This window comes from Artemia franciscana, chromosome 21 (assembly GCF_032884065.1).
Source record: "Artemia franciscana chromosome 21, ASM3288406v1, whole genome shotgun sequence".
In the NCBI taxonomy this organism is placed as follows: Eukaryota; Metazoa; Arthropoda; class Branchiopoda; order Anostraca; family Artemiidae; genus Artemia; species Artemia franciscana.
In genome coordinates this window covers 14,974,812-15,000,966 of record NC_088883.1, presented here as the reverse complement: position 1 = coordinate 15,000,966, position 26,155 = coordinate 14,974,812, and the positions used below count along the sequence as shown (strand labels likewise).

Genomic DNA, 26,155 nt, shown 5'->3' with positions numbered 1-26,155 from the left:
TTTGGAAAAAAATTGAGTGTGGGAGGGGGACTAGTTGCTTTCCAATTTTCCATTTGAATGGACCCTCTGGCGATATTCTAGGGTCACTTGGTAGATACCATCACAAAGAAAAAAAACAACAACAAATAAACACACATCCTGGATCTTTCTTCTGGCAAAAATACAAAATTCCACATTTTTGCAGATAGAAGCTTGAAACCTCTACATTAGGGTTCTCTGATACGCTGAATCTGATTGTGTGATAACTTTTGATATGCTATCAGCATATTTGAAATCAGCATGAAAATTTGATTCTTTTGATGTATCTATTGATAACAAAATTCCGTTTTTTAAGTGTCGGTTGCTATTGAGAGGGGCCGCTCCTTGCTTGCAGTTCGTCGCCAGGAACTGCTTGATTGAAAATTTTGACATTGGAGATCTCGAATCTTCTTTATGTCCATGATTGCAGCTTTTCACATGTTTTTTTTTTTCCTTTCTAGATGCTTGCTAGAGATTTCTTAGAAAACTACATTTTCTTGGCCGTTGGCCGCGTTGGATCAGCATCTGAGAACATAACACAGAAAATTGTTTGGGTAGAAGAGCATGATAAGAGATCCTTTCTTCTTGATTTATTGAATGCTGCCGGCCTCTTCAGGTCAGAAAAGAGTAAGTGAACCTGTTTTTTTTCCTATCGCTAGTATATCATTGTTATCAAGTGGTAAAATTTATGGCTTACTGTGTTTTTAAGAGATGACCAAATTTTGTTGGCATCTCCATAAGAATAAAGCGTTATGACAGTAGAATGGATATTTTTTCACTTTGGTTTTGTCAAGGATTCAATTTTTTTTTTTTTTTTTTTTTTTTTTTTTTTTTTTTTTTTTTTTTTTTTTTCACAGGCATAAGACTAAGAAACACGTAATAAGATCTAATTTATTCGGACTGATCAAAATTTTGGTTTGTGCTTCTTTTTTTTTCGGCTTTCGTTTTAGAATATTCGTTTAGTAACTTCGTTTTTCCTAAATTTTGCTTGATCTAAAGGCCAATTCCATTGTTTATTTAGGGGCAAGAGGGCCCATAATAAAAAGCAAGACTTTCCTCTTTTTTAGCTATATTTCCTCTTGTGAAGATCAAAATACAGTATATAAAAAGTGTACATATTTTGGTTTCGGAATAAATGACGTTTTTTCGACTTTTTAAATGTTTCCTGGTGGTGCTCTTTTTTGAGAATTACTCGCTCCTTAATCTGGATTCTATCGTTTTTTCTGTTTTGTTTTTTGTTTTCTTTTTAGATAAGAGAAGGAATGATGTTTAGACATTTGAAACCTGAATATGTTGTTGAAAGAAATTATCTGACTAGTTTAAATCAGTTGTTTGTATCTTTAATTTTTGTGTGCTGTTCTTACAACAACAAAAATTTTGTAGGCACCGATTCGCTAACTTTGGTTTTCGTTGAGACCAAAAGAGGTGCTGACGGGCTAGAAGACTTCTTATGGGGTGAGGGCTATCCTGTGACTTCTATTCATGGTGATCGTAGCCAAAAAGAGAGAGAAGAGGCGTTGCGTCGCTTTCGCTCTGGAGAAAGGCCTGTACTTGTTGCTACTGCGGTAAGTTTTAACTCTTGTTGTATCTAAATTTGTTGCCAAGTTGTGGCATAGATTAAGTCTGTTTAGTAGTGATACGACGATTAATCTGAACTGGGAAAATAGGGTTTTTTTTCAATTTTTAAGTTAATTTCTATATGAAAGAAAATTGTATTGTAGGTTTCAACTGTTTACGTAAATATCGCAATTACTCATGCCCTGTTAGGTAACAATAATAAATGCATCTAGGAAGTCTGTTCTTGCTTGAGGCATCGCAGTTTTCTGTATGGAGAAAATTATACTCGAACGTCAGTTGATTTGCAAGAGGTCAAATTTGGCAGTCCATGTGCATCAGATTGCGCTTCAAAATCTAGTGAGATCAGAGATTCCAAATGACTCATGTTGCTGTTATCTGTGAGTTTTGTATGTCTAGAAGCCTTTTTCAAATGAGAATCAGGTTTACTTTGTTTTTTTTTTTTTTTTTTTTTTTTTTTTTTTTTTTTTTTTTTTTTTTTTTTTTTTTTTTTTTATGCGACAGCGCCATCGATCTAGTTTTGGACATAACAAACACAAAAGTATTGCTGCAAAACTATATTATTGTATTTATAACTTATCTAGTTTAATTTTAATTAAAGCAACAGCCAGGGAGTACTGTGTATCCAATTTCCCTAGTATATATGGTTTCTGGAATTTTTTCCTACCTTTTAACTTAATTCTGTCGCTTTTGTCTCCATAGAAGATGGAATAATAATCTCCTTAGAAGAATGGAGCAATTCTAGTAAAATAGTTTGAGAAGGAGAATCTTAAAATGCTTAAAGCTAGCTGAAATCGATTAGTTGTTATTACGTTAATTTTGCCAGTTTCAAGATTTTTGTCTTATTATTACGCTGAAAAATACCAAGAAACGCCAAAAGCTATATATATATATATATATATATATATATATATATATATATATATATATATATATATATATATATATATCGACACTACTGTCAGTTTTTACTCTTGAAAACTACCCACACTCTTTGACAGTCTGGAAAGTAAGAGGAGCCATTAAAGTATGAATTAAGGAGATGTGAAATGAAAGTCATCAATAAAATTGCGGAGAATCTAGGAGATTGAGCCAGACGGGATAATAGTAAGGTGTAGTTTTAACATTTTAATAAATTGACAGAGTAGTTAATCTGGCTTCGTCCCATTTAAAGATAGGGATAGGGCCTCAATAGGAAAGAGTTACTGAGAGATAGGCCGAATATTTCGACCAAGTGTTCAACCGTTGTAAGTTGAAGGAAATAATGTCGAAAAGACTGAAAGACTTTTGACAATTTGGAACTAAGGGAAATTTCGTTGGGAGGAGGATCTAGAGATAGTACTAAAAGTATTTAAAATAATAACGATGTGGGTGTTGATTGTGTGGTAAATGAGTTTCTGGAATAGGAGATTAGGACAAATTTTGAAGATTGTGTATGACTGATCTATTTTGACTATCGATATACTTCGTCATAAGGAGCACGACAAAAGCGATGAAAGAACATAATATCAAATGGGAAGGTGAAACTACTAGACTTAAATCATCCTTCAGTGTCTTGGGTAAAAGTATAACGAATGAAATTTTGAAGGTTTTGAAAGTTCAGGGCGCAAGATAGGCTAGAAATTTGAAGAAATTTAACGTTAAGAAGGCTAACCCGCGTGACTTGGAATAAATAACGGTGAAGAGGTGGTGATATGTAAAGAGAAAATTAGTCAAATGGGTAGCTTCGCGCTCCGGGTCAGCATTATTTGAAAAGATGGTGGATACAGTAAAGATACAAAAAGTATAGTAGTCCAATTACAGGGTATTGTTTTATTATAGTTATTATTGCTCGCAATAAAAAAGGTTGGAAGAACCGGAATTTAAATTTTGTAACTAAGATCAATATTTTGGATACCAATGATCAAAAATGGTTTTGAAACGTGGGCACTTCAAACAGCCAATGAAGGCTTGTTAACAATTTTCCAGGAGTATTTTCTAAAGATAATTTTGGGCACTTATTTAACTGGTCGTATATTACAAAGTAAGCCATACGAAGTATCAGGTTCGATTCAATGGTCTAAGGCTATAATGGAAGAAAGATTAAGATAGCTATGTCACGTCTTACTGACGGAGGATTACAGATTGCCAAAGATCTTGTTAATGGTTTCAAAGAAATTGGAACTTTGCTAGAAGGGGCAAAGAGTGAAACATGGATAAACTTGGATGGAGCGTGTGTAGCTCTGTTGGTCGTGGATGAATTTGTTATGCTGTGGGTGGTTAATAGTAGTAATCCGCCGTGTAAAAAGTGGGGTAGCACAGTAGCAATGCTAATTGGCAGTTCTCCAATTTGTTGGCAGACTTTGTCTGAAAATACGATTTTTACATATAAAGATAATTTTTCTCAAAGAAAAACTGCCAAAACACGTTGTGCTTTGCCGTGCAAAAAGTGGGGTAAAATAGTTGTAATGCTACTTGGAGTTTTCATGGCCTAGTAAAATTTGTTGGCAGATTTTGTCTGAAAATACCAGTGCTTCCACTTTCCCCGTATTTTGAGAATTTCCCCAAAAATCTGTCTTCCCGAAAAAAAATTTATTCCCCAAAAATCTCATTTCGTTCAGGGTTGCCACCCCTAGTGATTTGTCACTAGTGACAATCCACCCCTAATAACTGTCACTTCCACTTAACTTGGTATATTCTTTGACTACTTTCCAAAGTTTTCGTTTCGGTTATTTACTACACATAAAAAACCAGAAATAGATCATTGAATTACTGACCATTCTTCTTATGCTAGTAAAAGCTTAATGTTTATAAAACTATACCAGTTCATCAGATATTCTCTTGTGGCTACTGGTAAAGAAATTCTTTTGAACATGTCTACGGTCAGTATAATTTTGAGCATTAAGGTAGTGAGGGTTATTTTAGACAGGTTGTGAGTTTAAATTTGATTTTCTTTTGCTATTCTGTTTAATTTCAAAGGTCTAAAAAAAAAGAGTTGGATCGAAACATTATTGTAAAATGAAAAGGGAAAGCATGGTACCTATGCAGAGAGGGGGGATTTCGTGGTACATTTGGAGATATTTTCATTATCGAGCTATGAATTAGATGAACACACCACTCGAGACCTTCTTTTATTTTCAGCTATTTAGTCTGTCTTGTTTTCTTTTAGTCTAGGTTTTGGTCTCATTTTATTAATTCTAAATACATAATAATTGATTGTGTGATAGATTAAAGGGTACTTATGTATTATACCGGCAACACTCAAGTTTACGCTGCGTAAAACTCGAGAATAAACCGGCTTTATCTGTCTGTATTAAGTAACAATTAGCTTACGTTCAGTGGAAAACCAGTGGTGAGTGACAGAATACATTGGAACTATATAATTTGGGCTATATATTTGCATATTAGGGGGGGGGTAGGTTAGTTTGGGTCAGGCTACCCCCAATCTACAAATATGTATCCCAGATTTGTTGCTAAAGTACTATATTTTCATCATGTTTTGGTATTTTTCATTAAGATGAACCTAACTTCATTTCTTGAGTGTTGGCTGTATAATATATAAGTACCGATGAAAGAAATTGATCTTGTTGCCAGGAATCTTCACCATTTAAAAATTTGTTGAATTTTGCTTAATTTGGTATGCAAAAATTAAGTACTTTTCTTTTTCCCATGAAATGTTATTTTGCATATAACCTTTTATCTTATAATGTATTCCCCTCCTCCTCCCCTCACCATTGCTACTCTGGTGTCCTCCCCCTGAAAAATTTTTGGTGGGCGTCCATGCTTGATTGAGTGGTTCAACTGAAGTGTAGGATCTTTATGCAGTCCTCGAAAGTTGTTAAGTAAGTGAATGAAATTTTGTAGAATAGGTATACTGCTCAAATTAGAGCATTGGATTTTTTTTGAATACCTAGGCCCCCCTCCACAACTTCTAATGTTGGAGCAATTATTTACCCTGTATGAAGGCTCTGAGACACAAATAATAAAATAAAAATTGTGGTAGAATTTGATTTGTCACTCAAAACTTTTCCTAAATATAATATTCTTACCGTAAAAAGTGCACCCCCTCTCCTCTTAATGAGACGAAATTAAGTTATATATTATATTCAAATTTAGGGAATAGTTGTTTAAAACGGAAGCGACCCCTAAACATGATTCATAAAAATTGTATATTGTAGCCGAAAGTAAAAATTTGGTTACCATTTCCAGATTGTTCTCTTGTAAAGTTTTGTATGATTTCCAGAAATCTTTATTTATCACTTTGCTACCTGATATCTGTGTTGAAGATTGATAAAACAATTCGTGGTTATAAACTGTAAGTAACTCGACCCAACAGGAGTTAAAACTTTTAAAATGAGCAGCTACAAAACAAAAAATTATAAGTTTTCGTTTTTGATATTCTTTCTTTTTTGTTACCAGGTGATGTACATCTTTTGAAATACAGTCGAACTCCGGAAAAAGATTCATTAAATTACTTTCATAAATTTAGCATGAAAAATTAAATGGATAGGCTACTTATAATAAAGGACATGTCAAGTTCGAAGATAGGTATTGTATTTTAATATCTGAGAAACAAAAGGGCAGTGTAAAATTTTCGGAAAGGTCTGTTTGAAATGCTTGGGAAGTGAATATTTCGGCAGTGGGCTTTGTGAGTGCGCTAATTTTATAGATGATGATCTTTCGCTCTGAATTGCTGTACTGAGGACCCACCTAAAGTTCAGGAAATAGTAATGAACTGTTTACCGAAATTCAACCGACTGGTTCCAGCGTTCTTATGTTGCTGGCGTGTGCTCATTGTCTGTGCTTGACTTACTTTCTGATTCAAAAATAAATCAATTGAAAAGCCAATCCTGTTAACCGAACAGTCAATAGGTCTTTAAGTGCCCCAGAGCCTACCAATGTGAACCCTATAGTTAATTCTAACCCTCCTACGCCCTCAATACCAGTCGATTACCAGAAACGCCTCAGGACGGATGGCACCAATTCTGCAGTAACCTTAGTCAGACCAGCTAGCGTTAGTTAAAAGTATGATAAAAGCTTCAAAACGAAGGGACATCATCATCAAGCTCTATATTAGATATATTATCTAATATATATATCTAATATTATATTAGATAATATATTAGATAATATACCTAGTAGTATTAAGAATTCCAAACCTTGGTCATATTGACACATACTGTCAAACCAACAATAAGACTTAGACTCTTTTAGACGAGCGGTTTAAGCTTCTAATTTTTGACGAAGAGACTGAGCTGTGGACCCAGTGCTTAACCTGCGCCATCACTAATCCAATCACTTACAAATTTTTCACTTGGAACTACCTTTACCGACTCAAATCAATATAGGGAGTTAAATCAACCGAACTAGCGATTCAAATCGACCGAACTCTAATAACGAAAATAGTTCGGCATCTAGAATTGTCAACTCATAAGCAAAGTTTGCTAGATGACGCTGCCCAAAAGTCCAAAGCAGATCAGCTTACGTGTCGAAAGTTGATCTGTGGTCTGAATGCTTATCGACAGCTTAAAGTGGGTCATGGTTCCCAGCTTCAATACGAAGGCGATATAACTCTTAATAGCTTGAAAGGCCTTCCTATGGATGAAACGAACCAAATTCGTATGCTTGTCGCAAGTCTTACTCCTATTTTTGTCAGACTTATTTACTTCCAACTGCAAAGATGCCTTAGTACAGACCCACCCGCTACTACACGGCTACTACAATTTGCTATTATTGCCGAGAAATCGACGCAGAATAGGCGAACGTTCTAGATTGTTAGTAGTATTTATTTTCTTTCTTGATATCTTGATTTCCGTGATTCTCCCTGGTGTAAATTTAACTGGGATCCAGTTCATCACGTTGGATTGGCTGAAGGAGATACCCGAAATTCTTTACAGTGGGTCTCAGGTTTTTGTGACCTCATATCCACCGGTAATAAAAAGATGGATTATAGAAAAAGATTTGAAACAACGATTATCCTCGCCAAGACACAAGGTGTCAGTTTCAAGAAGCCATCGTTCTTTTCATCCACTAAGTTTTGCTACATACTCAGCACATGTCTTTAAAAATTTCAGAGACAACTACTCCCTGATGTTTTCCTTACTCTGCAACAATAAAAACGATTATTTGGAAATGATCATACATGCCGATTTCGTACTTAGTTTAGAAAGGATTATTGATATTTTATGAAACTACATCTAGTCTTTCCCTTTCACTCCTAATAGTGGAGCTCTTAAATGGAAAATTACGGATATACTGGATAAATATATTGATGACCTCGCCAAAATGAAGCTACAACTGTCAGCAGGTGATCCAGTTGATTTTCAGCTACTTTCTTGCTTCTCGAAAGTGGTCTTCTCGCTTCTCGACACATTTTTATACCATGGAGTTCCTTTAGTTTTACGCCAAAACCCTCTGATGTCACGAGAGACGCGTCCGAGGATTTTTAACGATGTGGTTTCTGAGTTGAGAGATTCGGCAGGAATCTCCCGACTCAGAAATCTAGAGAGGTAGTTGTGGCAAGCTCCCAGAAGCTTTGCGATTTCTTAGACAAACTATTGAATAATCTCTATTCACGCTTTTTCGTTGCCACAAATAGGTACACCCCAGTTGACGAATGGACTGCCATTATGGAAAATATATTTAGTACCATCTCGGATGAACTGACGATTGGAGAATCTGATCGACTTGGACACTTGTTTAATCTTGTAAATTCAGAGGGTTTTCAAAATTTGCCACGAAGTGCAGTTCTCGACTAGCACAAAACATGGTTAGATCGTGTTTCTAGCGTAAATGCAGATCCTAAGTAGTACTCTCTTAGTGTACTACAAAAGCTTTTCCTATTTTTTGAGCAGCCAGCACTGTAAGATGGTATTCTTTAGGGAATCCTAAAGATTGGTATCGAATTCAACTAGTACTGAGTACACATATAGAGAAGTAACGTACTACCCTCCTTTGTGTGTGAACTCTCACACTGCTGCTTTTTAAAATTTGTTAAATTTTTTAAAAGCTCATTGAGTTTCAGTGTTGCTGTGTGAAAATTTACTTTTAAGTCATTGTCATCCTTTGTCCTTGCAGTCAAGTTTTTACTTGCTCCACTTCTCTTCAACTGAAAGTGAATACTTGTTCAAATGTCGCACAAATAGCCAAATTCTCTCAAAACTATTTATTCTTCAGTTTAAAGAATCGTAAAAAGGCTGTTAGCTATCAAGATGTAAATACAGTTAAAACGGGTAATTGGAAAGCGGGAACGTGGAAGATTAGTAGTCTAAATCAGCTACACTACAATGTAGCATCAACTCTGTTTATCTTGGTGATTAGACTAGGTCAAAACTTATATCACAACTTCATAATGTATTTGACTGCCAGGCTGCCAATCAATATTGTTCTCCCAGAAAATCAAATGGGGCGTTTTATAGTTGTAGTATAGTGATCAATGAGGATCAAGCATGCAGTTGGGTATTATTTTTAAATGCCAATAGCAGTGGCGGTACAACTCCATCCATAAAATGACAGGAGTAAGCTACATACAGTATACTTCAGACTTTGAAATACTATACTCCACTATCAGTATTAGAATAAATATGATACAGTACTTTTGATAAAATGGTACATATGAAATTGCTGAGTATGATATTTATGGCTACTGCATGTCTTGCCACCGAATTAGATCACATTGTTGATTGTGATTCAGAAAACCATTGTTATTTCTAACTGCAAGCTATACTAAATTACATTTGTTGCTTTTCTGCAAATTTTACGTACAAAAATGCTTTTTACTCAAAGCGAAGCTGTCGAAACATTGGTTCTGCTGCTAAAGTGTCGGCAGTTTTTGAAATCCTGCTACTGGCAGCTTTGGAACTTTTTGCACACCTGGTAGTAATAGTTGGTTATATTGAATAATGCTTAAAGTTTGTATGTGTTTGAAGGTCGCTGCGCGTGGTTTGGACATTCCCCATGTCAAGCATGTTATCAATTTTGACCTCCCATCTGATGTCGAAGAATATGTTCATCGTATTGGGCGTACTGGTCGAATGGGAAATCTTGGTAAGTTTTGAATCTTGTTTAGTAAAAGCAATCATTTAACAATTAGAATATATTTTAGCCGTCTTTCATTGAACATATAGGTTTCAGGTTATGAAACTTGTGGTTTATGAAAGTTCATAACTTGTGGTTATGAACGGGTTTATGAACTTGTTAATATGGAATTTGGCAAATTAAACAATCGGAATTTATGCCATGTATAGTAAAAGAATTTCTTATTTTATTTTTGAATTCTCATTAATAGTCGCACGAAGAGCACAAAAAACACCCATTCTTCCATTCGGTCATCCAGCTCTTGTGAAAGATCAGTTTCAAACTGGATAAGCATACTCAAGTAAAGGGTCGATAAAAGAGGAAGATACTGAAAGTTTACTCAATGCCTACATGTGTACGCGACATAGAGTCCGTCCAGAAAAGAGTAACAAGGGTTATACTCCGAAACCGCGACATACCCTATGACAAACCCTCGCGGAACTGAATTTATCTCCACTTAAAGTTCGGCTCGAACACCTGATTCTACAATTTGGAAATTCCATCCTAGCCAATATGAGCCACCGATCACTACTACCCGAACCAGGCCCTTCCAACAGTCGAACTCGGTTACAAAATAAACTTCTACCCCCTAAAGTATGAACTAATCGTTACGCCAACTCATTTGTGCCTTTCTTCACATCAATTTTCAGTGCTGAGCCGTAGTGTGTGATTTTTAATTGAATGTAAGATTTTGTAAAAAAAAAAAAAAAAAAACTAAATTTAGCTATGCTACAATAGTTTTTAAATATACCGATCTATCTCTCTGAACCAGTATGTGTTGCATTTCGGTTATAAACTCCATTAACAGCCCCCATCTATTGACCATATTCTCTTTCAAGGCTCTCAGTCGGGTCACTATGGCCCAGCTTACCCTCACCATTGACACTGGTCACACAATTTTGCTATAGGTCATTCTCAAGATCAAGTAAAAATTATTTGCGTTAAACATAAAAACCGTTTTCGAATAAAGATTTTTCTCTCAATATTTTATGCTAAGTGTTAAAAAATATATTTTTGGGGTGCTGGTGATAGCAATGAAAAAAAGGGAACAAGACCAAAAATAAACCGGTAGTTGAGCTGACCTCCTTTAGGGTCAACTAATTCGTGCTTTTCAATTGGCTCGTTTTAATTCTAATTTGATTTCATGTAGTCTTTTCACTTTTACATGTTCATTGAAGGGTCGAGTCTATAAAACTAGTATTATCATCATTTTTATGGCACTTGGTATCTACCAAGTGACATATAGCGATCATAAATTCTGTTGGTCGGTCGGTCTGTCTGTCTGTCTGTCCAGGTTTTGCCAGTTTAGGCACTTCCAGGTAAGCTAGGACGATGAAATTTGGCAGGCGTATCAGAAACCAGACCAGATTAAATTAGAAATTTTCGTTTCCCCGATTCGATCATCTGGGGGGATTGGGGGGACGGTTAAATCGGAAAAACTAAAAAAATAGGTATGTTTTTAACTTAAAAACAGGTGATCGGATCTTAATGAAATTTGATGTTTGGAAGGATACCGTGTCTCAGAGCTCTTGTTTTAAATCCCGACCGGATCCGGTGACATTGGGGGAGTTGGGGGTGGGCCTAAAATCTTGGAAAACGATTAGAGTGGAGTGATCGTGATGAAACTTGGTGGGAAAAATAAGCACAAGTCCGAGATACGTGATTGACATAACCGAAACGGATCCGCTCTCTTTTTGGGGGAGCTGGGGGGGGGGGGGGTAATTATGAAAAATTAGAAAAAAATAGGTATTTTTAATTTACGAAGGAGTGATCGGATCTTCATGAAATTTGATGTTTGGAAGGGTATCGTGTCTCAGAGCTCTTATTTTAAATCCCGACCAGATCCGGTGACATTGGGGGGAGCTGGGGGAGGGGGCTAAAATCTTGGAAAACGATTAGAATGGAGTGATAGTGATGAAACTTGATGGGGAGAATAAACACAAGTCCAAGATACGTGACTGACATAACCGGATCGGATCCGATGATCTCTGGTGGAGTTGGGAGGGGGAGTAATCTGGAAAAATTAGAAAAAATGAGGTATTTGTAACTTACTAACGGATGATCAGATCTCAATGAAATTTGATATTTAGGAGGATCTTGTGCTTTAGATCTTTCAATTTAAATCCCGACCAGATCTGTTGACATTTGGGGGAGTTGGAGGGAGAAACTGGAAATCTTGGAAAACGCTTAGAGTGGAGAGATCAGGATGAAACATGGTGGGTAAACACTTAGAGTGGAGATATCGGGATGAAAAATGGTGGGTAGAATAAGCAAGTGTTGTAGATTTGTGATTGACGTAACTAGACTGGATCCGCCCTCTTTGGGGAAGTTAGGGGGTGGGGTTCAGTGCTTTGGCGAGTTTGGTGCTTCTGAACGTGCTAGGACGATAAAAATTGGTAGGCGTGTCAGGGAGCTGAACAAAATGACTTGATAAAGTCGTTTTCCCCGATTCGACCACCTGGGGGCTGAAGGGAGAGGAAAAATTAGAAAAATTGAGGTATCTTTAACTTACGAGTTGGTGATTGGATCTTAATGAATTTGTATATTTAAAAGGACCTCGTGACTCAGTGCTCTTATTTTAAGTCCCAACCGGCATTAAGCCTCTGATTTTCCTTTTAAATCAATCTATTGATTCTTAAAATTTTGCTAGTGCTCATACCATATATGCTCTTGGCTCTTCCGACCTCTTCACAAGCGCCATATGAGTTCTTAGCTCTTGTTAGGTTTGGGATATGAATCTGGTATTTTTGGTTTGAATATTACTTCATGTGTGGCATAATTTGCATTTTCTTAGAGCTTGAACCTTTGCTCTCCTTACTGTTTGATAAAATATCGTTTTCAACCAACTAGAAACTACAGTTAGATCTATGGTAGATGAAAATCCAATAATTGTATTGAGTTTACTTTCCCCACAAGTCGATTTTAAGGCTTAAAGCCCTTGAAAAATTGGAATAATCTTCGACTACCTTTCTGGGTCAAGACACTAAACCATCTCAGTAATTTCAGTTTCGAGGAGGATTTTTGTTCCTCTTTGTCATCTCTTAACAATCGTGGTTACGCACACCAAATTCTTTGTTATCGATTTAGGCTCCTTGTTCACCTGTTCTCAAGTATCTTAAACTTCCTGAATTAAATATTTCTCCTTATTCGTTTTTCAAATAAGAACGCTTGTTATAGGTCTCGCAACGTCTTTTTTCAACGAGAAGAATAGAAATCTTGTGCGTGATTTGGTTGAACTGATCCAAGAATCCAAACAAGACCTTCCATCATGGCTAGAAGCTATGGGAAGTGAAATGCGATCGTCTGTTGGAAACACTCGTCGCGGTGCTGGAGGAGGAAAGAAGTAAGCTCTTGATTATTCTTGTTTTGATTTCAATCCTCTGGGCTGTTGGGTAAAATGTAAACACTAATTTCAGGTTAGCTTTTGTGTTTAGCAACACGTTCATTACCTTGTTCTCTCTTTCTTTATATATTTTCTCTCTCTCTCTCTCTCTCTCTCTCTCTCTCTCTCTCTCTCTCTCTCTCTCTCTCTCTCTCTCTCTCTCTCTCTTTCTCTCTCTTCTCTCTCTCTCTCTTTCTCTCTCTCTCTTTCTCTTTCTCTATTTCTCTTTCTGTTTCTATTTCTATTTCTCTTTCTCTCAATAAAAAAATAACATAATTAGAAATTAATGCCGACAAATTAAAACCAAGGATATGCGCAATTACTCGTTTGTACAATCAAAACCTTAGACAAAGGAGCTACCTCTTTTGAGATAAAAGCCAACTGATACACATGAATTGAAACCTTTTTAAAGTGATATTTATCCCTTCTTGGTTGCTTAAATCTTTTTTTTTCGTCTTCCATTCCAGTATATTTTGGCCAGTATTTAAAAATATTTTTAATATAAACCCCGGGTCTTTTAACTGAAATAATGTTTATATAAATTTGGTTGTTAATTCTTAACAGAAGAATTTATAAAATGCAAAATACTAACTTAGATTGACAAGTAGTACAAAATATGGTTATTTTGAGCCTCCAGTATGGGCGTAAACCAGAAGAATATATATGAGCATAAAAATATTGTTTCATGATATTATGAGCATAAACAAGAATTTTTCATGGGAGAAGTACGACAAGAAAATGCAGTATGACTCGTAAATAGTGTCGGCTCTTTTTACATAAAAGATAGATGGTATTGCTGCTGTAAGGTTTGCAAAGTAAATAGCAGAAAATTGCATTTCAGAGTAAAATTATCTTTCTAATTTGAAATTTGTTGCCTTGTAATGTTTTTACAACTTTTTTTATAAGAAGACAAAATATTTGATGCTTATCTTTGCTTGTAACATCTTATGGTTAAATGAGGAAATTTTGTAAGTTCCCAGAAAACTCCTTGGTATTCTATTTCATATATTGATAAACGAAATAATAATGATGATAAAAATAATTCTATCTATTCAAGTGCATACCGTGAACTGAGAATAAAGGGAACATACACACAAAATGAGGGGAAAGTGGAGGATTGTATAAACTATTGGGCTTTCCCAGTAGACAAACCTCATTTGAATTACCATTACTCCATGTCTATCCACCTCAGTGTTGCCCTAGGACGGATAATAGACTATCTATTATCAAATGAAGTGTCATCATTGTTTATATAAATTTGAAAAAGGGTTATGTCAACTTAGCCTCTCACTGAGACCATCTGTCTTGGCTTTTCTTCAATTAGCCATGGCTAGTCCATCACTTCCATCTGTTGTAACATATGATGACATCTTTTGTGAACACATTTTAATCGAAACCTTTGCGAAGAAACAATAGAAAAATATAGTGCAAGCACAGCAGATACCTAGAAATTTAGAAGTTTTTTTAATGACACGTTGTTACTAGAACTAGTTTCCCTAGCTTTGCCCAAAAAATCACTGTTGTATTTGCATGAGTAAGACTGATTCCAGCCTGAGAGTTCAGTGACAGGGGAAATACAATCCCATTCTTTGGTCGTGTTAAAAATCAACCCCCAAAACCTTGCGATGAAGTAAATAAAAACTGACCAACCTCTCAATGGAGGATGCAGGAATTTTTGCTTACACTAGACATATACATGTACAATGTTTGACGGTAATTTGTATCGTTTTTCTGTTTTCTTTATAGGTTTGGTGGAGGTTTTGGATCTCGAGACTACCGTACTCAGCCAGGCCCACGTGGGGGTCCAGGTGGCTCTGCTTCGAACGCTGGTCGTTCTGCTTATAGTGGCTATGGTGGCCAAAATGTTAACGGTAAGAATTTTACTTTTCTTTTTTGAGTAACAACACTACTAGAGAGCCTTAAAAATTTTGGCTGAAATACATACCCTGCAAAGCCTGGGAATACTGGCTAGGGATTTGGACAAGGGACAGTTGGGGTCACAAATGTTTTAAATACATACAAAAATATATACCCTGCAAAGCCTGCGTATACTGTTTAGGGATTTGGCCAAGGGATAGTTGGGGTCACAAATGTTTTCGCGTGAGATTTTACTACTACGACTACTATTAACTACTCATTGTGGCACGACGCCGCCTGGGGCAAACACAAGCTGCGCCTGTCCGTCGTCTATCCAAATTTGTTTAAAGCTTAACTCGTCATTCATGAAGTTCAAGTTTCCTTAATTTTTTTCTTATGGCCTCTCCCCCTCCCCCACGCTCGATTTTTAATGTTGCTTCTCAAGATTTTAGCAGTGGAATATACCTTCTCTTTTGGGCAGGAAAATATGAATGTTTCAATTATGCTAATTGTTGTTTTTTTCTACTTCAGCTTTAAATTTAGTCAAAGTTAAAGATCCAATTTTATTAAAAGACCACAGTACGCACCTTTTTGAGTATTATAACTAACCTATGTTCTGCAAACTCTACAAAATTCTCCAGGAATTAGATTATGCAGTTGATTTAAGTGTCCTAGATGGAAATGATGGCAAAATTGATTATTTTTTTTTATGATCTTGATAATTCAATGTGTAACGTTAATGCACAGTTCAGTGTCCAACATGCAAATAAATGTTTCAAACATTTCATTGCCGAAATTTGACAATCTGGTGCTGAGAAGATATCATAAGTAAGAATTCAAAGGGAATTGGAACTTGATGGGATGGGGCAAAGAGTGAAGCTTTTATTAGATTGAGATGGATAAGAAGCTTCCGTAGCTATGTTGGTCTCTGGCGGCTTTGTGTAGTGACGAGTTGTTAGTACTAGTTATATGTTCTGCAAGTAGACTTGCCCCGAACTATTCTATAAACAATAAATTCCTTCTTTAACCAAATTTCAGATTCGATTCAAATACACTTAGATTTCATTCAAATTCCAATTTTAATAAAAATAAATAAAGCTTATTTTGAATCATTTCATTTTCTGCTGGATAGAATCCATGATAAAATGGAAATAATAATTATAGTAATTCATCTATAGCCTACTACATAAATAAAGGAACGGAATTGGAAGTTTCTTGGACCGAATAACCACTTCTCGCTTGTAATAGTGCTTAAGTACGGAGATAAACATTCTCATGACAAAACCACAAAAGTAAATGCATAAAGACATTCGAACAACGGCAGCATGATCCTAACCACAAGTAAGCTTCCGCTTATAAATTTGAATCTTATTTTATACACATCAGAATTAACACCAAAATTGCGAACAGTCCTTTGGTTTCAGTAGCGCTTAGCCACATATAATAATTACTTGCAAATAACAAACATAAATGAAATTCATGTCTTGAATTTTAAACAACGGGCGAAAAACTTGTGGAAAAATTAGCGAACTGTCGCAATGCGTTGAATAAAGCGTAAATAAAGCTTCAGGGGATATTTGTTGATACGCCCGTTAAAGTCGGCCAGGCTTATTCAAGAATTGCTCGGCGCTTAAACTTGTATCTAATCAAATATCTACAGTCACCATGAAGATTCTCTTAACATTTTTTTCTTTTTTTGCTAACTAAATTTCAAATAATGATATACAAAGTAATATGGAAATTATAAGTAATTGTATACTTTAGCTTCTACAGTTTAAATCCGTTTTTAAAAAGTAATGTAAGAATTCAAAATAAAGCTTTCGTTAACATTTTTGCAGTTTGGATGCCAAATTCATCTGCTTGTATTGCGATATAGAATATCGCAATACCGGAATATCGGAGTAGGTCTTTTAGATTTTGCTTTGTAAAAAAATAAAAATGCTTTAAGTACGATTAAAGTGGGTGTGCTGCTTCCTGCAATGCATATTGTCTTAATCCTCTGAGACTGCTAAATTTCAACAAAAATGGCAGTCAAGTTCCAACAAAATTTTGAAGTTATGGCCACTGAAAAATGTTACTATAAAGGTTATTTTTTATATTTCATGATAACTTTAATTAATTGTTATTGTTTTTTGTTGTTTTTTATGGCACTTGGTAATAACCAAGTGACATATAGCGATCGCAAATTCTGTCGGTTTGTCCTGGTTTTGCTACTTTAGGCACTTCCAGGTAAGCTAGGACGATGAAATTTGGCAGGCGTATCAGGGACTGGACCAGATTAAATTAGAAATATTTATTTTTCCGATTTGACCATCTGGGGGGGGGGGGGTGAGTGGGGGGCCCGATAATCGGAAAAAATAGAAGAAATGAAGTATTTTTAACTTACGAGTGGTTGATGGGATCTTAATGAAATTTGAGGTTTGGAAAGATATCCTGTCTCAGAGCTCTTATTTTAAATCTCGACCAGATCCGGTGACATTGGGGGGAGTTGGAGGGGGGAACCTAAAATCTTGGAAAACGCATAGAGTGGAGGGATCGGGATGAAACTTGGTGGGAAAAATAAACAAAAGCCCTAGATGCGTGATTGACATAACCGGAACGGATCGGCTCTGTTTGCGGGAGTTGGGGGGGGGGGGGTGTAATTCTGAAAATTAGAGAATATGAGGTATTTTTAACTTACGAAGAAGTGATCGGATCTTAATGAAATTTGTTATTTGGAAGGACATCGTGTCTCAGAGTTCTTATTTTAAATCCCGACTGGATCCGGTGACATTGGGGGGAATTTAGGGGGGAACCCAAAATCTTGGAAAACACTTAGAGTGGAGGGATCGGGATGACACGTAGAGGGAAAAATAAGCACAAGTCCTAGATACGTGATTGACATAACCGGAACCGATCCGCTGTCTTTGGGGGGGGGTAATTCTGAAAAATTAGGGAATATGAGGTATTCTTAACTTACGAAGAAGTGATCGGATCTTAATGAAATTTGTTATTTGGAAGGACATCGTGTCTCAGAGCTCTTATTTTAAATCCCGACTGGATCTGGTGTAATTGGGGGGAATTTAGGGGGGAACCCAAAATCTTAGAAAACGCTTAGAGTGGAGGGATCGGAATGAAACTGGGTGGAAAAATCAGCGCAAGTCCTAGATACGTGATTGACATAACCGGAACCGATCCGCTCTCTTTGGGGGAGTTGGGGGGGGTTAATTCTGAAAAAATTAGGGAATATGAGGTATTTTTAACTTACGATCGGGATGAAACTTGGTGGTAAAAATAATCATAAGTCCTAGATACGTGATTGACATATCCGGGGCTACTTGGGGGGAGGAGGGTTAATTCTGAAAAATTAAAAAAATGAGGTATTTTTAACTTACGAAGAAGTGATCTTAATGAAATTTGATGTTTGGAAGGATATCGTGTCTCAGAGCTCTTATTTTAAATCTGACCGGATCCGGTGACATTGGGGGTAGTTGGGGGGGGGGGGCAAAAACCTTAGAAAATGCTTAGATTAACAATAAATGTCCTTTCTAAAACTTATTCGCTTTTTATGAACTTGATCAAATTTGCATCTAGACGGCTCATTTCAACTCCGCGAAAAGTGTCTTGTTTTGTTTATTTGTCACGCCATCGTAATTTTTGAAGTTTTTAAAATCTCTCCAAGTGTGTAAAAGCTCGTAGCATAATAACATTTCTTTAGTCCTGTATGTCTTTTTTAAATTCTGTAACTTTTTTTTTAGTTTTGTAGGTCTTTTTTAGAACAGGTGGAGAGATCGGGATGAAACTTGATGAGAAAAATAATCATAAGTCCTAGATATGTTATTGACATAACCGAAACGGATCCATTCTCTTTGGGGGGTTGGGGGGGGGGGGTTAATTCTGAAAATGAGAAAAATGAGGTATTTTTAACTTACGAAGGAGTAATCGGATCTTAATGAAATTTGATGTTTGGAAGGATATCATGTCTCAGGGATCTTATTTTAAATCCCGACCGGATCCGAGGAAGGGGAAGTTGGGGGGGGGACCCAAAATCTTGGAAAACGCTAAGAGTAGAAGGATCGGGATGAAACTTGGTGGGAAAAATAAGCACAAGTTCTAGATACGGGATTTATATAACCGGAACGGATCTGCTCTCTTTGGGGGACTTGGGGAGGGAGGGTAATTCTAAAAAATAGAAAAATGAGGTATTTATAACTTACGAAACAGTGATCGTATCTTAATGGAATTTCATATTTAGAAGGACCTTGAAACTCAGATCTCTTATTCTAAGTTCCCACCAGATCCAGTGTCATTAGGGGGAGGGGACTGGAAATCTTGGAAAACCCTTAAAGCGGAGAGATCAGGATGAAACTTGGTGTAAAGAATAAGCACAAGTACAAGATAGGGGAATGACATAACCGGACCGGACCCTCTCTCTTTGGTGGAATTGGGGGGGGGGGGGTGTAATTCAGAAAAATTAGAAAAAATGAGATATTTGTAACTTACGAACAGGTGATCAGATCTTAATGAAATTTCATTGCTAGAAGGATCTTGTGCTTTAGAACTCTCATTTTAAATCCCGGCCAGATCCGGTGACATTGAAGGTAGTTGGAGGGGTAAACTGGAATTCTCGGAAAATATGAAAATCGATGTATTTTACGAATGGGTGATCGGATCTAAATGAAACTTGATATGTAGAAGAATCTTATGTCTCAGATGCTCCATTTTCAATTCGAATCAGATCCGGGGACAGAGTGTTGGAGGGGGAAACAGAAATCTTGGAAACCGGAAATCTTGCGGAGTGGAGAGATCGGGATTAAACTTAATGGGAAGAATAAGCACATGTTATAGATACGAGATTGACATAATAGGAACAGATCCGTTCTTTTTAGGGGGGCTGGGGGTTGTTAATTTGGAAAAATTAGAAAAAATGAGGTATTTTAACTTACGAACGGGTGACCGGTTTACGAGACGGTTTAACTAATGAAATTCGATATTTAGAAGGAACCCATGTCTTAGAGCTCTTATTTCAAATCCCGACCAGATCTGTTGACATTGAAGGGGGAAACCGGAAATTTTTGAAAACGCTTATAAATGTCGTAGATACTTTATTGACGTAACCGGACTGGATCCGCTCCCTTTGGGGAAGTTAGGGGGCGGGGTTCAGTGCTTTGGCGAGTTTGGTGCTTCTGGGCGTGCTTGTACAATGAAAATTGGTGGGCGTGTCAAGGAGCTGCACAAATTGACTTGATAAAGTCGTTTTCCCCGATTCGACCATCTGGAAAGGAGAGGAAAAATTTGAAAAATTGAGGTATTCTTAATCTTAATGAATTTTGATATTTAGAAGGACCTCGTAACTCAGAGCTCTTATTTTAAATACCGACCGGCATTAAGCCTCTTTATTTCCTTTTAAAGTAATCTATTGATTCTTAGAATTTTGCTAGAGCTCATACCATATGAGCTCTTGGCTCATCTGGCCTTGTCACAAGTGCCATATGAGCTCTTAGCTCTTGTTTTTTTCAAAAAAAGGAAATAAAGAACAAGTATTTTTGTTTTATCTGCATCTTTGACAGTGGGTATATGTGTAACTACTGAATTATGGATATTAATTTGCTTTCTGCCATTTGGTACTACATATTTAATTTAATAAATGAGTCGGCCCAAAGTATAGTAATAAGGAATTTTTAATCCTGTCTGTTTTTGAACCAAAAATGAATATAGACTTATGCTTTCATTCTTGGATTTGCGCATTTTAAATTATACAACTTCTGTAACTGTGAAATTGAGCTTTCTTTTTTCTTTTCTTTTTTTTTTGTTCTATTTAAAATGGACAATGCATTCAGGAACTGCAAGTTTTCTAGAGAAGGAGAATCTTAGAGTAAAGAAAATTTTACTTTAGTGCCCTTCATGGATCCCAATCTTGCTTGACGACCTCCTTGTTTTAATATTATTGTCGAAAAATCTTTACTACCTGAAAGCATCCATTTTAATATTTTTTTATTTATCATCGTTCCTACAATTTTCTTAACTTCATTATTTTCTTTTCTCATTTGTTTCAGCTGGATATGGAGGAAGTTTTGGCGGTGGCTATGGGGCCCACAGTGGACACCAGTCGTCAGCAGGGCCCGACTGGTGGGGTAATTAAGATGCAGTACATTGTTCTAAAAAGAAGCGCGCCAACACTGTCACAGTTTTGCTTGGGTATGCTCGTTATCTCCTTTGTAATGCTTACTAGTCCTTCTCATTATCTTATTTTCCTAGCGCTAGTTCTATTGGGCGATTTCGTCCCCACCAGAGGAATAGTTTTCATAATTTGAAATTTGGTATTTTTCATGTTGCATATATGTATTTACTGTCACATAAAAAAAAAATCTCTGTTCAATAAATTGGCCATTCCCATTTGATTGAATTCACTTTTTTCTATCTGTTGTTTATGACGAAGAACCTGACTTTTAACTTTGTACATTCAGTTGAACATTCCCTAATTCGTTAGGGGTTTTACCCAAAAATGACTTACATTTCCGCATCATTGATCAGTAGTTCGTTTATTTCTCGAAGTAAATTTGACAAAGAATGTTAAAAAATACTTAAATGCATTTTCAGATTCACTGACATAAGCGTCAATAATAAAATTCTAAAATTTATCCAACTGGGTGTTGATTTTTTGAAACTTAAATTAACAATAAATGTCCTTTCTAAAACTTATTCGCTTTTTATGAACTTGATCAAATTGGCATCTAGACGGTTCCTTTCAACTCCGCGAAAAGTGTCTTGTTTTGTTTATTTGTCACGCCATCGTAATTTTTGAAGTTTTTAAAACCTCTCCAAGTGTGTAAAAGCTCGTAGCATAATAACCTTTCTTTAGTCCTGTATGTCTTTTTTAAATTATGTAACTTATTTTTAGTTTTGTAGGTCTTTTTTATTGTTTTTTTTTTTTTCATATGGAATCGTGTTGCTTAGACGAAAAATTTACCTGTTGCTTTGATTATGATAAGTAGACTTATCGAATATAGATTAAGAAAACATCTAAGCCATGTTCTGTAGCGCTTAATGCGTATACTTTTTATTAGTTCGTTTTACGTAGTGTAAGTTTTCATTAAATAACGGCTGAGTAAACAATAATCAAATGACTCCATATGTCCATTTGTTACTTTGACCCAAGGACAAATAGCCAAAGTAGTTTGCATAATAAACGTCTAACTAAACTTACTTTGGCTAGCCTCAAGAAGGTACTTAAACAGGGATTGTTTTTGGGTTCATAGGAGATCATGTGGGGGCTGTCCTCTGTCAAAACTTAGTATATACACAAATATTTATTTTGAATTTGGGACGGGCCTCTTGTAATTTCGACATGGTAAGTCGAATGGAATAGTTGGAATTCGTCTGCTATACTTTTTTTTTAGCGACAACCTAGTATCTACAGGTGTCTAAACAGATTTCACCAAGATCTAACAGTCAAAATCCTAGTATAAACCTACTGTTGTCAAAAAAGCTAGTATGTACAGGCGTAAAACAGATTTCACCGGTTTCCAACAGTGAAAATCCTAGTATAAACCTAGTGTTAATAAAAAAGCTAGTGTATACGTCCAACAGAAAAAGGACGATCGAAGATAGGAAGATAACCAACCTCGGGAAAATGTTTCCATCTATTTCCCGTGCTCCATAAATAAGAGAGAACCATTTTGGGATTTTTGTTTAAACTTGGAAAATGTGGATCCTAGGTTTCTGCATAGGATAACCACTTGCTTTAAAGTTTCTTGAGGTGGTTGTTAGTTTGATTTGACTGCATTGTTAACAAAATAAACACTTATCGTTTTATTTACAGGCCTTTGCCAACAATGAAAGGCAAGTCGAACGCCTTATTTTTTTGCTAAAGATGAATTTTTAATGGTTAAATTCTAGCGTTATGTTGGTGAATATTATTTATTAAACTATGGTCAAACAAAGAACTGCAACTAGGTGTTAATATAACTGTAATATTTATACTAAATGTTTTTTAAGACTTACCATTTTTGTGTATCAGACACCCAATCTTATACCTGTACACGGTTCTTGTCTTAATGAGGGAATCAGAGAACATTGGCATGTAAGGGATGTAGATACTGAAAATTAGGATTCATTCCTGAATCTTAACCTGGATAATATGCCTACTCCTTCAAAGTTAAGACATGTCTAAAATAATAATTGTGATTACAACTAGTTGAGAGTGAACCAGCTGGATGATAATGATGTCCATATAAATAAAATTTTAACACAAATCTTTACCATGAATTGCAGCTGTATCCGTGTCTTGCTTAGAGACTGAGATGGGATATAGTGCTGCCTCTTGTTGACCCGCCTTAGAGAAACTTGGTGTAAAGCTCCCTGAAATTTATACCAGTCTAGGGAACTAAACTTTTGATCCTGCTTTCAACTTTCTGCTGCACTAGATCTCTATGTGGAGTTTTAACTTGCATTCCTTAATTCTAGATATGAAGACCTCTATCCTGTTTTGCAATTACTGGAATGTGAAACGACTTGTACAGCTGTCTCTTCGAATCTCTTTCTAAAAGAAAAAAGGACCCAATTTCTGTGCATTAAATCTGAAGGCATTTTCGCAATTAATATATTCCTCTGACGTCAACAACAAGAGCTGGCCAATCGATAGGCAATTATTATGTCGAATCAAGTATCCCAACTGCTGCCGAAATTTGCTGGGTAGTGAAAAGACATACATAGTATGCCCATAAAATTCATTGAACCAGTCGTGTATTGACCTAATAAGCATTAAAGCTGCGAGAAAAATTTCGTATTTTAAATCTTGCTAGTCTTCCGACATGATTATGTTTGTCGGAGAGACACCGTTTAGGTGTTAAATAAGTAAAATAATTTCGCCCAAAGTCATTATTCGCCTATTGAGATGTGATTGTATATTTATGACATTGTACCAGTGCGATATATATGAGGAACCTGTTTGACTGGACATATGATGTACAACACTAATGAAACCCCCATATGGTCTAGATTTGACAAGTTAAGAGTGGATGTCGTCGGTAGCCTATTCCTGGGGTAGAAACCCCCAAGTGCATTTTTTGTCTCGAATTTCCTTGGACTAAATCTTAAAGGAATTGTTCCCATGTGTGCGTGTATACATAAGATTTTGGATTATGCAAAACATTTCGCCCAAAGATCCGGTTTAACTTCCACATTGTACAGCACATAGAAGAAAGAATTAGCGATTTGGATTTCTTTCCTTTTTTCTTTTTGTTTTTTTTTTTTCGCGTAAACATCGATTTTGACAAGACAAGAAAGCACGGCGACGAAAAGCCATTCTAGTGTAAATTTCGCAAGAAGTCTAACCCTCAAATGGTGGATATGGACTAAACTCAGGAAACCCTGCTTTAGTAAAAGTCCAACAATTTAGACGTGTGTAGACTGGCCTGACTATTTGGCTTCTTTGAATGTGAACTCTAAATTTTCTTGTAGGATCTTATTTATTAGGAGGACTAAAAGAAATAATTCTTTCTTACTGTTGAGTAAAAATATATATAATATTAGTAACTTTTTTAAGATAGTAGCACGTCTAGACCAAAGAATTGAGTGAAATCTTAAATTTTTCTATATGCATTTAAGTTAAATGGCTAAACATAGTGATGATTCGTCTGGCAGCAACTTTGAAAGTGTTTTGTTTAGCCAGCAAATTAAAGAACAAAATTTAGAACCAGCTTGAAACCATTGGGACTGCAAAGTGAAAATAATAAAATATCTACTTCAATCTCAAGCTTATTGTGTATTGTTGTTATAAAGCGCTTTTTCAATAAATATTTACAGGTTTATTTGTGTTCCTTTTTTTACAATGCACTAAGTGTGCGATACTAGCAATAATATGACCCTGTAGGATACAGTTCTAGGAACAAATAGGCAAGATTTCATGTAAAAAGTGTTGATTAATGGACTGAAATGCCCAGGATATATGCTACCCTAGTATATATGCGTAAGAATAGATACTACCCCAGCTTAGGACTATAAACTGGTATAATTTTGCAAGTAGAATAATTTAATTATAGCCAATAAGGTATTTGTTGTTAGAATGGCCCGTAAGTTAACTTAGTACTCACGTAATGGTAAGACCGATAATCCTATGTAAATCAAATACTAGCAGGATTGATATAGGAAAAGGGCATGTAGGAGTGCGTTTATCTGTATTAAAGGTAAAAATCATCTGCTAGCAGTATCTTGAATTAAGTTTAAAATTTAGAAATGATAAATAATTTCTAGGTGGTTATGATGTTGGTAATCTTTGGGAGGAGGATTTGAAAGGAACGTTCCAACAACAGTTGGGTATGAAATTTGAGGGTTTAGAAATAGTGTGGAAATTGGACGAAATGATTGAAGGAAAAGAGTTTAAGAAGTAGCAAAAAATGCCTAAGGTCAGAAGTTATAAAAGCCGCTGGGAATATTAAAAAATAAATAACACTAAAGCTTGGTAGAAAAGAGAAGGATTTGTATAAGAAGTTTTAGTGATGTAAGTGAAATTAAGTAGATTAACGTCGTTTAATGAGGATGAAGAAGTGACACTGGGCAAGAAGATCAATCGAGTTGATATCTTCACTTTCCTTGGTAGCACAATTATTAGCAAGGATATTCGTTGCCATGAAGATGCAAAACAACAAAGGCAAGCTGTGACGTCAATTCATAGGTTATTTGGGATCTACTGTCTTTTTCAATGAAAATAAAAAACAGACATTTTTCACTGGAAATACCCCCTAAAGTATTTTTTCAAAATCTGGCAAGGGCAAACAAATCTAGAGGGTGTATGCCCCCACCCCCAATTGACGCCACTGTAGCCAAAGGTGCAGGGTGTTTTTGAAGCTGAAAAAAGTTTGGAAGAATAGCAAGGTACAAGATCTACTTATAAGTCTTTGAACTAAGATCAGTATTTTGGATGCAACGGTATTGACTTCGACTATGCTGAAGTACGGAAGGGGGTATTTTGAAAGGTTGGTGAGGTTGGGCTTGATACTTACTTGAGCAGTTGTCTATGGACAGTTTTAGATAGTCTACTGGTTTGAATTCAGGACTATTGTTAGTAACATTAGCTGAACGGGCCTACTGCGAAACTTAGTTATTTTCTGTTGAAGTGGCCAACGGAGTCTTCTAAGCCTCACTGTTGTCTATTATGAAAACAATTCTTAAGTCCAAATAAGGGGCTCTGGAGTGATCTGATTTAGGTTTTAAATGCTAGATATAGTGCAATGTATAATGCAAAAATCAAGGTTCAAAACGAAAAACATTGCCTCAATGGAAGAGCGC

At 36.0% G+C, this 26,155-nt stretch overlaps 1 protein-coding gene across 1 annotated transcript in view; it reads left to right on the top strand.

Annotated features, from left to right (window-relative positions):
• Positions 1 to 24,678, top strand: part of LOC136040738 (ATP-dependent RNA helicase DDX3X-like) — a 60,295-nt gene extending 35,617 nt beyond the window's left edge. Inside the window, exons 10-16 of the mRNA XM_065725045.1 lie at positions 480 to 645; positions 1,402 to 1,583; positions 9,501 to 9,618; positions 12,826 to 12,991; positions 14,777 to 14,901; positions 20,923 to 21,064; positions 23,333 to 24,678. Of these exons, the coding sequence (XP_065581117.1) occupies positions 480 to 645; positions 1,402 to 1,583; positions 9,501 to 9,618; positions 12,826 to 12,991; positions 14,777 to 14,901; positions 20,923 to 21,008 (843 nt within the window). The 3' untranslated portion in view covers positions 21,009 to 21,064; positions 23,333 to 24,678. The remainder of the gene's footprint in view (positions 1 to 479; positions 646 to 1,401; positions 1,584 to 9,500; positions 9,619 to 12,825; positions 12,992 to 14,776; positions 14,902 to 20,922; positions 21,065 to 23,332) is intronic.
• Positions 24,679 to 26,155: the final 1,477 nt, after the last annotated feature.